Below are 12,429 nucleotides of genomic sequence, written 5' to 3' on the forward strand. Positions count from 1 at the left end.
ATGAACAAATTTGACCTAATCTAATCAGCCAGTGCCTGTCGTCAGGGTGTAATTTACAGTATAACATGGTGTACACTTAGATCAGAGCTATTGCAGTTACCAATGTGGTTTTAGAAGCCCTTAATACTAGGAGTCGGGCCTAGAATGCTTTTCTTTCTACATTATGCAGTCAAAGAAGAAAAACAAAACAATTTACAAACAACAGAATGATGAAAGCTAATGATTCATAAAGAAGAATCAAAGCAAGTAAGCTTTGATGAAGGAGAGTGGATGTGTTCTTTTCACGCCCTGAGCATGTTTCACATTCTCGAGAGACGCTTCGATGACACTTTCTGAAAAATCACAGCATCGTCTCTTAACTCCAAGGGAGACCCCCACACCACTCCCCACCTCGAAAAACCGACACTGTCACTGTAATTGATGAAGCCCACATATGAGCTTAAACTCCATCTGCTAACGAGCGGGGGCTACGTGAGTTTCAATGCAATTAGACACTGATGCGAAGTTGAAAATGTTAAACTGAAGTCTTCTAAGCCACAGACAACCACCGAGAATCACTTTAGCATATGGAGCAGCTAGTGCAACGTGTCAAAGAGCTACCATGGAAGAGCAATTGGATGGGTTACTGCTTACATTTGGGCACACAATCCTGCTTCCCCATCAAAACATGTTAATTCCTGTCTAAAAGACAAGAATAATGTGATGTCATTAGAGCAGGAGCAAAACCTGAGACTACAGCCCACACAATGAATGTGTGTGCTTCAGTCCTGAAGGCGGAACACAGTCGCCAACCCCCTGCTCTACCTACATTCTCCTCACAAACACTGGATACAAGGCGCAAAGTGGGACTATCTTAAGTTGCTGCACGTAGTTTTATCTGAACTTAAAAGCACTTCACATCTTAACCAGTCATCTTGCAATTATTTACTGCCACCACTGTCTTTTTGTGCCCTCGCCTGTAACACAGTTAATGCCACCCTCCTGGGCATGGCATATGTTTTTTCTGCAGTGCCTGACATACAATACATTTATATTAGCAGCACTGACATAGCTTCAATAATGTTAAAACTAAATTCAAAAGCTTAAACAATAAGAATCCATTATTCATATGCCCATCTTAAATATCTGAAAGGCTCTAATGCCTGGCATTAATCCCATTTAAATCTTCTGCCCTTCAAAAGGTGAGGAACAGTGTTAAGGGCTGTGGTTTGACTCAATACACAACAGGTGCTGTGGGAACGTCTGGGCTGTGCAGCAAACATTTACCACGCTGGAGACAGACTATTCTGTGTAGCTGTTTGCAGACCCACAATCCTGACTGGGACATCCCCAGACATTCAGGGCCAGACCCCCTTCACGTAAAACTGTCTTTATTTCTTATTAGCAAGTCAGTTATTTTTTATACTCTTTTTGCGCACGACACAAACATTTAATCTACTGAAAGTGGCCTGAGAATGTTTCAGAATAGTTATTCACAGAATTAAACAGCACAACAGTGACAACTACATGCTGAACGGCGAACGAGTCTGTTTCAGAGCTGCTTGAGGACCACAGAGTAGGAAAGAGCCTGCTCCAGACCGAAAACACAAGAACGCCTAACGGGTCATTCGAAGTGCAAGAGACAGATACCGCCAGGGAGAAAGAAAATAAGAACATAATCTTTTAACATTTCTGTTACGCTGAGATGTTAGGGAAAAAATACTTAGGTCAAAGTAAGAAAAGTTCATTTATTTTGGACCATCTCATATCCATAACATACTTTTTATAAAAAAAAATTTAAAAGTCATATTAAGCAGAATAAGAGGCATTATCATTGTACTAATCTTCACTGCTTTCCTGATATGTTGGAAGTTAACCAAGCTGTGTCAATTACCCATGTGTATAAAGAACCTGTCTGTGTGAAAGATCGAAGCATGAATTGTTAAAGAAATGCACAGATAACATGTTAAACTATATTACTAAAAGTAAGGTCACAAGTCACAGGAGACCATTCAGCCCACCTAGCATGTTTGACTGCTAGAAGCTAACTGATCCAAACATCACACCCCGCCATTTTCTGAAGGATCCTAGAGTATCAGCTTCAACAATATGGCTGGAAAGCTGATTGGGATTCTAATAACCATTTGTGTAAAGAAGTGACTCCTATTGTCCGTTCCAAAGTCAGCTCCCTTTAGTTTCCATTTGTGTTATTTCACGTTTAAGTAGTGGTACACAAAATGAGCAATGCATATTCCAAACCTTTTAAAAACGTATAAATAAGTAGGCTTAAACATTAAATCCATAAAGCAAAATCTAGTTATTTTCCCCCCATACATACACTTTCGGAAAGATAGCTGGAATTCATCTAGGGAAAAAAATGGGAAAAACACCGCTATGGGGCAAACGGCTCCGGCTGTCGTCCCGTTAGCAAAGTGATCGAGCTGCCCTGTGAAACGATCTCTCCTCTGAAATATTTATTGCCCTGCTACACGTGCCTGGCCGCCTGTCAGAACTACAACTCAGCAGCCTGCATCTGCTGGATAAGCCTCAGCTTGTGTGCAGAAGGGAACTTCGCGCCAGCCTTGTAAAAGATTCCTGCTGCCTTCGTCATCCATCAAGTGGCCTGCCACTGCAATAAAAACGGTTCGGGCCTTCGCTGCATCTTAAAAGTGTCCACTGCCAGGCACGCACTCAGCATACCTTTCTGCAAATGAGAACGACTGCATTTTAAATGACGTTCTGGAAGGCAGCCTGCTGCACATGGTCTTTCCTCTCCATGTACTATGCAACGGCCTAATAGCAAAATTTTAGAAACTCTCTTGCAACAGGCTAGCAAAAAAGAACAACTTTTAAAAGAAAAGATGTCCAGTTTTCTAAATCATCGCAGACTGCAATCAGGGCAGGGCATTATTAGTTTTACTGGAGAGGGCATGCTGTGTATTACAAATTTCTAACTGATGCTGTAGGCAGATCAAATAAAAGCCTGCTGTATTAGGAGTTAATTACAGAGGACATTTCTCTAACCTCTTTCCTTAATGGGTTAGCAATTATGTTTATTTTATTCACGAGGAATAAAATGTCTCTAAAATAAGCACGCAGCTGTTTCTTATATTTGTGGAGAAAAGAGCAAACTGGTAACATGTAGTACAAGGATTTAAGCTTAAAATAAATCTGCATGCTAGCTTAAAAGTAAAATATACAATACTCAGATATTCAATACGCATATCTAAACCTACTGTACATTTTGATTTACATCTCTTTTTCCAAATTTACAGTTTAATATAAAAAAGGTTTGCAGATTTCTACTAAAACGCTCAACCACTAAGTCGTGTACTGGTAATGAAATGGCAAGAATTAAGATATTGGTTTTATTTTTGCAGAAGTAACTTCTCTGAAAAAAACCCAAACAATTGACAATATTATTGCCACAAATGTAGATCAACCATGTTCATCTTCAACACAAGCACTTATGCATCTACTTACTACCGTGTTCATTTTGACACTGGACCAAATATTGTGGACCTTTTATTGCATCTGTCTGAACTATCACTCCATGTCAACCTTCCACCTCATATCCATACTTTAAATCTTCAAAGTCACATTCTGCAATTAAGACTGATCCATTTAATCACTGAAAGTCAGGTGCATTTTCTCCAGCTCCGAGATAGCTCAAAGTTAATTTATGACTCCATAGCCATTAGTGCCGTTTGGCATTGACTTGCAGAAAGCTGAATTTCTGAATGAGGGAAAAAAAAAATAATTTAAATGGAGAATTGCCTTTTCTTTCTAATAGCGCTCCGATTTCCCTTCATCACATGTCACAAGTTCAGCTTCAATGAACAATATCAGGGCAGCACAGACCCCTGTTTAACAATATTCTTTTCTATTGCTACAGTTGTGCAAATTCCCCAACACACATCTCAGAACTGTGTGTGCTGAAAGATAGAAAACAACAAGGCTGCAAGAGTTTTATTGCTTTGCTACACAGGTGTTTATTGTATTTTAATGACTTATCATACTCGATTATTATACCAGCAGATGTTGGTTCTGATAAGTGGAACACTACTCAATGGGATTCTGGAGAAGACTAAAATCATGGCTGCTCTGCTCTTCTCAATTCTCACATATTTAATACATCCATTGCAACAGATCTTGGGATAAGTGACTAACATAACAAATCCTAGTATTTCAGGTTGTGAGGATGCTGCAAATCCAGTGTCTTCAGCCATGCAGCACGGGGAGAGAGCACTGTTTCATATTTGAAAAAGATGAAAGAGATTCAAGCAAACTTAGAATTATAGAAGCCTTAAATAGCATTTTTTCAATTACTCTATATTTTATCATCAGCAGAACTGTAATGTAAAACAAACTCAAGTCAGACCCATGTCAAACATGTCAAAGTTTCACAAAGCATGCAGCAAAGGTGTGGGGGTGTCTTATAGGGACCAGATGTGAGAAAATGTCCACACAAAAGAGTAACTTCTGACAAACAGATCACATAGGGCTATCTACAGAATGAAAACATTCCTTTCTTAACTAAAAGTCATGATGTTTTTAATCTTGAAAGTGTGTAAACTGTTTTGGGTCTACTTCCAGCTTGCTTCAAGTTTCATTTTGGCAGGAGTAGAGGACAGTGAATAAAAAAAATTGACCACGCGTCAATATGGATTCCCCAGAACAATGGATTGCTGCTTTATTAATCTCAGTTTTCAGCTCTCACAGGTATGTAATCACACATACAATCATGTGCTTGTTTCTCTACCTCTTAGCTTTTCAGCTGCATATGAATCAGTTATACTAAGTTCATAGGCGCTTTATGTTGCTTTTCTGATTGATGTACTGAGAGTAACATGCTCCAGTGACGTTAGGAAGCATTTTTACCTTGCAGAAATTGTTTAACAGTTACCTAGCAACTTGAAAGGGGTTACCATGCTGCGCAGGGTAAGAAGAGATGAAGTAGCAGACTAAAGTTTGTAAGACTAAAATTAGCTAACTTGCTGGACATATTTCAACCTTTTCTTTTCCCTCGCAGGATGAAAAAAATGAAAGCAAGAGAACACAGTATCCTTTGATGTGGCTTTCAGGCTCTCCAGAGACACAAATCCCATGCATTATCAAGCATAGCAGTCTAATGCAAAAGGAGTTCCAGTGTTAATATTCTCGAATAACTTTAAAGCCTGACAAATGATCTTAGAAAAGCAATAAAACGCACCAAACATTTCCTGTAATAATACCAAATACCAAAATAAAAATACCAAAATGAGCCAAAATAAAAAAACCTTTCATATTTCAAAATTAATTTTGCACATGTACAGTATTTGCCTTTAGCACTAAATGAAATCAATCTTATGATGTGCAAAAAGTTTTGTCAGATTTTAACAGTGTCCATGTCACAAGGAGATATTCTTTGACACCCAAGGGCTTTCTGCCAAATCTGCCAAAGATTACATGTTCTATAAACAATCCTGACTTCTTATTGCAGTTTATTAGCTGGCATTATTATAGTCCTTATTCAACAGAGGCTGCCTGCCTCTACCAAAACAAGAGAGATAATTTGCTGCAGTAAAGTTGCTGTGTTTGAATGCGAATTAATTGTATTCACTGTGATCCGGTTAGTTAAAATCAACAATTCATCTGAAATACGGTATGTTAAAATGGTTACAGCCACATTCCAGTCATGCAAAGAGTTCATAGCACCAAAGAGGAGAAACGGTTTGTTGCTTTAAACCTCACTGGAGATTTGCCTGGAGGTCATTTCTTTTTCATATTTACAATCTCCAGTATCATTTGAAAATTAAACATGTCATATTAGAAAAACATTCATTATATGAAATAACAGAAAAACGGTCAGCAAAAACATTCACCATTGATTTTTGCAGTGCATAGACTGTTCAAATCTGGAGTACCGAGTTGCAAATGTTGTGAAGCTTTAGATTTTCTTGTCAAAAACATTTTAGACCTCAAAATACAAGGAAACACTATCATATTAGGTATAATTACATAGTGAAATGGGAATCTAGATTGTGTAGAATTAAACCAAGTATTCCACAGAACACTAAGCATCCATATTTTCCTTGAGCTGAACAGGATGTGGTCTCCACGAATGTATGTAATTTAGAATCGTTTCGATACCAGCACAGTATGTGGCTTCCGTTTAATGATAATATGGTGTGGTAACCATCACTGGTTATTTGACATTTTCATGAAGAACCATGCTACTGCATAAACTTGAAAAAAAAATTGTTTCATAAGGAGATCGAATGATAGCTAAAATATTTTGAGCTATTTAGCTTAACTATGAATATAAAAAAGTAATTACCTACAGGTTTCATAACTGAAAAGGAAGAACCCAATTTTTTTAGATTTTTGAAAAACATGCAGCTGCACATATCTGATATGAATATACTCAGACTGTTAATATAAACCTCACAATGAAAGCACACATCTGCATTGTCCAACAGGGTTATCTGCTACAGTAAATGTAATTGTTTCTGGATTTATCAAACCAGTTCTGGACACGCAGGGCTTTGGAGCTGCACAAAAACAGTGCAACACACTGCAGCGTGGGGAGAGAGGGGGAGCAGGTAAGGGGAACTGTTCTGTCTCACGCCTGCGACACGCCTTAAGACTGTCAGGGGAGACGTGAGAGCTTCCCTACTTTCAACAAAGCATTCTTGAACCCAGAATGTTGTTTTGATGAATGCTGGTTATGCAGCAGTTCGACAAAGCAAAGAAATGTAGTATCTGGACAATACCATCTCCTTTTCACACTGTACCAAACCTATATATCATGCACCAATTCTGAGGAGGCTAACCTGACTTTGATTCCACTTAACCAATAAACAGAGTACACTTGGTTATAGACAGAAGCATCCTACTGTCACTTTGATAATAATTGTAATGCTTGATTGACCCTGGGAAGCTATAGGAACTGACAGTTGTGCACGTGTACGCGTCCATCTGGTACTCACATCTGAGAACTACGAGAATTTACTAGAATTGCCTAGCAAACTAGTCATGCTTAAGTCTGGAAAACATTTGGCAAATAACACTTAATTTACACAAGTGCAGAATGCTGGCTTCATTCAAGAAAAGACGATATGAGATCACTGGATCAATTAGCTACTAGCAAATAACCTAGTTGTGCCAAATTACCTCTCTTTTGTAACCTTATAATTTAATGTGCTGTTAACGGGCTTAGATACATAATAGAAACATAATTCATTAAAATACTATTATGTTTGTTCACTACTGTTATATCTATGTTCAAATTTCTTTAGTAGGTTTCAAAGCATCAATACAGAAGATTGTAAATTAAAAGGATACAGTACACTTATCAAGTGCACCCAGTGATTTAAGAAGGGAAATGTCCACAGATCGTTTCCCTTACACTCAAAGGACAGAGAGCACACTCCTGTCATTTCTGAATATACCAAGAACACTTTCCGTTCAAACTGTTCATTCGCAACAGCACCGAGAACAGTTATTTTCTTATTTACTGTGACTGTATGATACTGAATGCAGGATAGGAAAAAACCTGCCACACCACTCCCACGTCCTATCAGGTATACAAGATTGGATCCACTAAAAATAAAACTAGGGCATCATTGGGTCCATCATTAAAGAAAAGGCCCAACATAATGAAATTATGAGGGAAGAAATAAAATGAAAAACGTTAAAAAGAATAAGGAAGTTAACACATATGGCCTCCTAATAATCCCCCTCTATGAATTGGCTACATTACTCTGCTCTCCTCCCCACTGATAGCTGATGTGTGGTGAGCGTTCTGGCGCACTGTGGCTGCCGTCGCATCATCCAGGTGGATGCTGCACATGGGTGGTGGTGGAGGGGAGTCCCCATTACCTGTAAAGCGCTTTGAGTGGAGTGTCCAGAAAATTGCTATATAAGTGTAAGCAATGATTATTATTATAACATATGGAGGAGTACTACATTTTTGTAATGCATTTCAACAACCAAGTATTGCTAATAGCAGGGTATAAAAATTTGGATATGCAGGATAACAAGGGGCGATGTACAAAAAGGTGTTGGCTTACTACATAACTGTTTTCAGCAGGAGTACATTTTCTCTCCAGCTGAAGCAAATAGGAGTGAAATGCACCCTGTTACGTAAGCATCTGCCCTGAGTGCATCTTGAGAACGGCCTCCACTGAGGTGTTTTCCCTGTGGTGTGATTTTTCCTGTCCTCTGCCATCAGGAAACTGAGTAGCAGCCCAGTGTGAAGGCGCCACAGAAGAAAAACTAGCATTTCCCTTGTGTGCTGGGAAGAGTGGAAGGGGTGGGGGGGAAGAAAAACAAATGTGTAAGATTCTCACAACCCTGTAGTGACCTCTGTGGAGCATCTCTCCAGAGGTCCCTGGGGACTTGAGGCTCCCAGACAGAAAAACGACGCTCGGCACAATCATGGCTTGTTTATTTTCCGAAGCTGAGGAAAACCCCGAAGCTCCCTACACAAACCTCTGAGAAACATTCTTCTTGAAAGGGCGTTTCTGGTTGCTAGACCACTATGACTGAATTCTCATTATGAGATCTGTACTATTGCCTGTGTATTTTCATTTCTCCTTCCCTCATTTTGAGCATCCAGTATCTACTAGTTGTTACCTCCATACAAGGCAGATCTGAGTCAGTACAATTCAGGGAAGAGCTTAAAAAAAAAAATCAGGTGTTAGAAAATACTTACCAGAGCAGATTTGCCAACACCTCCTGAACCAAGGACTACTAACTTGTATTCACGCATCATGCAGCACTTCAGTTATCAACGTCAACACAGCTGGAAAAAAAGAGAAAAAAATGGAAATATTAACAGGTAACCAATAATTGAACAAGCTGACACTTCACAAACAACCGACAGTCAACAGTCAACAGTCAACACTTAGACGACAATGTCTTTCTGGGGCCCTGGGTGCAATTCCTGGGGTGCTCTCTGTGTGGAGTTTGTGTGTTCCTCCTTCGTTTGCGCGGTTTCCTCTGGGTGCTCCGGTGTCCTCTCTCAGTGCAAAGACATTCTGGTAGGTTCACTGGCTTCTGGGAAAACTGGCCCTGGTGCAAGTGAGTGTGTGCATGTCTCTGATGGACTGGCGTGCCCCGTCCAGGGCGTGCTCTGCCTTGAACCCCTTGCTTGCCAGGATAGGGATCCCCTGTGACCCCGAATTGGACAAAGTGGTTTGAAAATGGATGAATGGACCTGCCATACAGAAACTAAAACCAGCTTCATGATCAATTCCAGCTCCAAGCTAGTGAGACACTGGAATTAAAGACTGTGGAAAACAGACATGCACATCAATAAATGTAACTAATTAATATTCGTTAAATGGAACTCTTAAAATGCTCTGATATGACTAATTTAAATCATACACCTTGCAAATGTAATTAATTTCTTGCACAGATACCACACGCTTTAGTAATAAGCTACTTATTATTTCACTCCTGTTCTATGCAATGCAATAAAATTTCTTCCAGCTGAAACCAACTTGTTTATTTTTTTTACGAATAAAATGGGAGAGTGGGTTACACGAGAATAGAAGCTAGAGAAGTGTTATACAGCTCGGCCAGGCTACTGAAGCATGGAAACAATCAGAAAATCTTAGATCAGAATGCACCCGAACTGAAGCCGTATGATCTGCCGGCTTCTGCAGGATAATGACAGTCAGATGTCCAACACCTCCACAGCTGCATTTCTTTTCAGATGGGTGTTGGTCTGTGTTTCACTGTTCCCCTCAGTAACTTCCTCTTTGCAAGTGCTTATTCTTTCAACTCTACAAAGATACTTATTGGTATTTAAACTTCCTACTAAATTTACCTAAACAAAAAGCATCAAGGTACCATTCCAAAAGAACCGAATTGAAAACCAGTGATGCCACCAGCCTTCAGTTGTAGAATTTAACATCCTCGCCCAGCTGGAATACTTGACACCCTAAACTGGTCACCAATGTGCATTTTGAGGAAGACAAACATTCCCAGAGCCCCGTTTCTTCATTCAATGGTGTAAAAGCACCTGAGCCTTAGAAATGGGCAAAGCATTAATGTATAGATGTTTGACTCTTGATAGTGACATTTTTCATACTGTTTTTACCACATACAGAAAAAGAACTAGAAAGTACTGCATCAGTACTCCAAAGAGTTGACAAAATCTGTGGGGTAACAACTCCACATAATACGCATTTTTCCTAATGGAACAATTCAATAAACCATCACCGTAAGAGAGGTTTCAGTACAAAAGACTCAACGTATTGGGACAGACCACACCAAGGCTGATCTCATACCTTACACGTAGCACACACCCCTCCATACTGCCCACACAGCCCTGAAACAGCCTGAACTCCAAAGCAACCTTCACTTCCTCTTTCATTCTGCTCATGATCATTAGGCTAACATCCAGATGAGTGGGGGGGGGGGGATATGATAACAGAAATTAAGAATCTTTTTTCTGCACCCCCCCCTCATTAATGGTAACCTAGCAGTTGGTTGTAGGTCGGGGGGGGGAGAATAAAAAGATCAAATGGATTTACAATAAAAAGGAAAAAGACTACATTTACATTCAGAAGGCCACCTCCTACATGGCAGCACCTTCTAAGCTGCGGCACAAAGTTAAAACCAGGAGAAGCTCAGAGAGCAAGCCATTCAGATACATCCTGTGAAGATGCAGTGCCGAACACTAAGACCCTGTATTAAACATAACACTGCTGCATCTACGAGACTTCAAGCGTCAGTCCCAGAGGAGCTCGGGGAAAGCTCTGGGAACAGACAGCGCATCCAGAGCACAGTCAGCACAGCACTCCTCACCCCACCCCAGATCTCGCACTCTGCAGTGCGCGAAAAGATCACCACCACTCTTCCGCAATCCAAAAGCATACAGCTACTGAAAGAGCTCAGTTTTAGCTACAATTAAGTGACTGAGCTTTCTGCGTGTATAAATTAGGGACAGTAACCATACAGTCTGCGACCATGTTTTTAGCTCTTGCATGGGATTGTGTTCATTCTGCTTAATAGCGTTGAATAGCTTTGAACCCCTTTCAGCTCATGAAACAGGTGTCACTCTAACAGGATATGGTGGGGTTTTCTCACAGAACGCAGATAATAGCAATTGGGGATTGCACCGACATGGACAAAACGTTTCAAGTCTTATAAATTAACAAAATTAAAAGATACAGGGTGGTATAAAGGAGGAACCTAAAGTAAGAAAAAATATTATTAGTAGCTCAATTTCAGGTTTAACACAGACTCAGATGACTGTCGAGGAAAGAGGCACCTTAAAACTGTCATTTACTGCAAGTGGTTTAAGTACATCTCAGGCAAGAGAGAAATAAAAAGTAATTGATTATTCACGAGGGAAAAAAATATTTAAGTAATCATAATGACCACAATTTATTAAAAGGCTTGGTAGGAACAGGTGTTCCATCATACAAGACTTTTCCGAACAGTGCAGGTTCATGATGCTGCCTGTCCTACAAGAGTCCAATACAGAATCCCAGTCATTTTGACACAACGCATGCAATCCAGTTCTTAATGCCACAGCATTCTACAGAGCTAGGGACTGTGGTGAAACTACCATTATTTTTTCTGCCCCTCCCACCCAGTTGCTAGGAAGCACCAGCAGCAGCGGTGTGCAGGTGTGTGATTCTGTGCATTTTACTGTGCCAGGAGTCTGCTTTAAAAAAAAAAAACACAAGGTGAAACATGACCTCCCCTTAGAGCCCATTTCTGCCATCTCCCAGTGCACCCCTGCGCGGGAGATCTTAACAAGGCTCAGCACTACGTCCACGACGAAAAAAAAAGAAAACCCTCCTCAACAGCACAGAAAGCAGAACTGAACAACCAAACAGTATGAACACACAAGAACTGAGACTTCAATTGCAATAAAAACAGAAGTACTCCTAACACAAAGACAACACACATGGGTAAAGGGCTGATACAAGTCAAAGGGAAAGCACGCTGAAAATATTTAGCTTATGATGCCGCCGCTTAACAAAAGTACCAAAAAAAATTACAACGTATGCACATATTCTAAAATAACACTGGCTTAAAACAACCAACCAACCAGCCGGCCACGCCTTGAGCTGCTGCATTTCTAACATCTTGGCTTTTCTAAAACCGTTCATCAGGAAGTGGCCCACTGAGCTGTGACACTGAGGTGTCTCGGGAGAGACAGGGCAGACTCGAGGTAAGGTGTCATCTTTCCACTTCAGTGAAATTAGCAATCTGCCTTGAGCAGGGGCGGTGGGCTCAGAAATGCCACTCTGGTATCGTGTTTCGCAGTCAAGAGCAGTTGATAGTGATGCAAGAACCCTGCTAGCCAGTTGTCATTTTCAGTACCCTGGGAAGGCTACTGCAGATCTGCTAAATATGTCTTCTCAAATAATTAGGGCAAATGATTGCACCATTGTTCGGCCTGAATCCACTGGTCTAATTGTTAAGAAGTAATTGGGAAATCGC

The 12,429-nt window shown here is 40.3% G+C and overlaps 1 protein-coding gene across 1 annotated transcript in view; it reads right to left on the bottom strand.

Moving 5' to 3' along the window:
• Positions 1-12,429, bottom strand: part of LOC148654722 (ras-related protein Rap-1b) — a 59,514-nt gene that overhangs the window by 13,671 nt on the left and 33,414 nt on the right. Inside the window, exon 2 of the mRNA XM_088644610.1 lies at positions 8,678-8,767. Within this exon, the coding sequence (XP_088500736.1) occupies positions 8,678-8,737 (60 nt within the window). The 5' untranslated portion in view covers positions 8,738-8,767. The remainder of the gene's footprint in view (positions 1-8,677; positions 8,768-12,429) is intronic.

Source organism: Lepisosteus platostomus, chromosome 9 (genome assembly GCF_059453375.1).
Source record: "Lepisosteus platostomus isolate fLepPlt1 chromosome 9, fLepPlt1.hap1, whole genome shotgun sequence".
Classification (NCBI taxonomy): domain Eukaryota; kingdom Metazoa; phylum Chordata; class Actinopteri; order Semionotiformes; family Lepisosteidae; genus Lepisosteus; species Lepisosteus platostomus.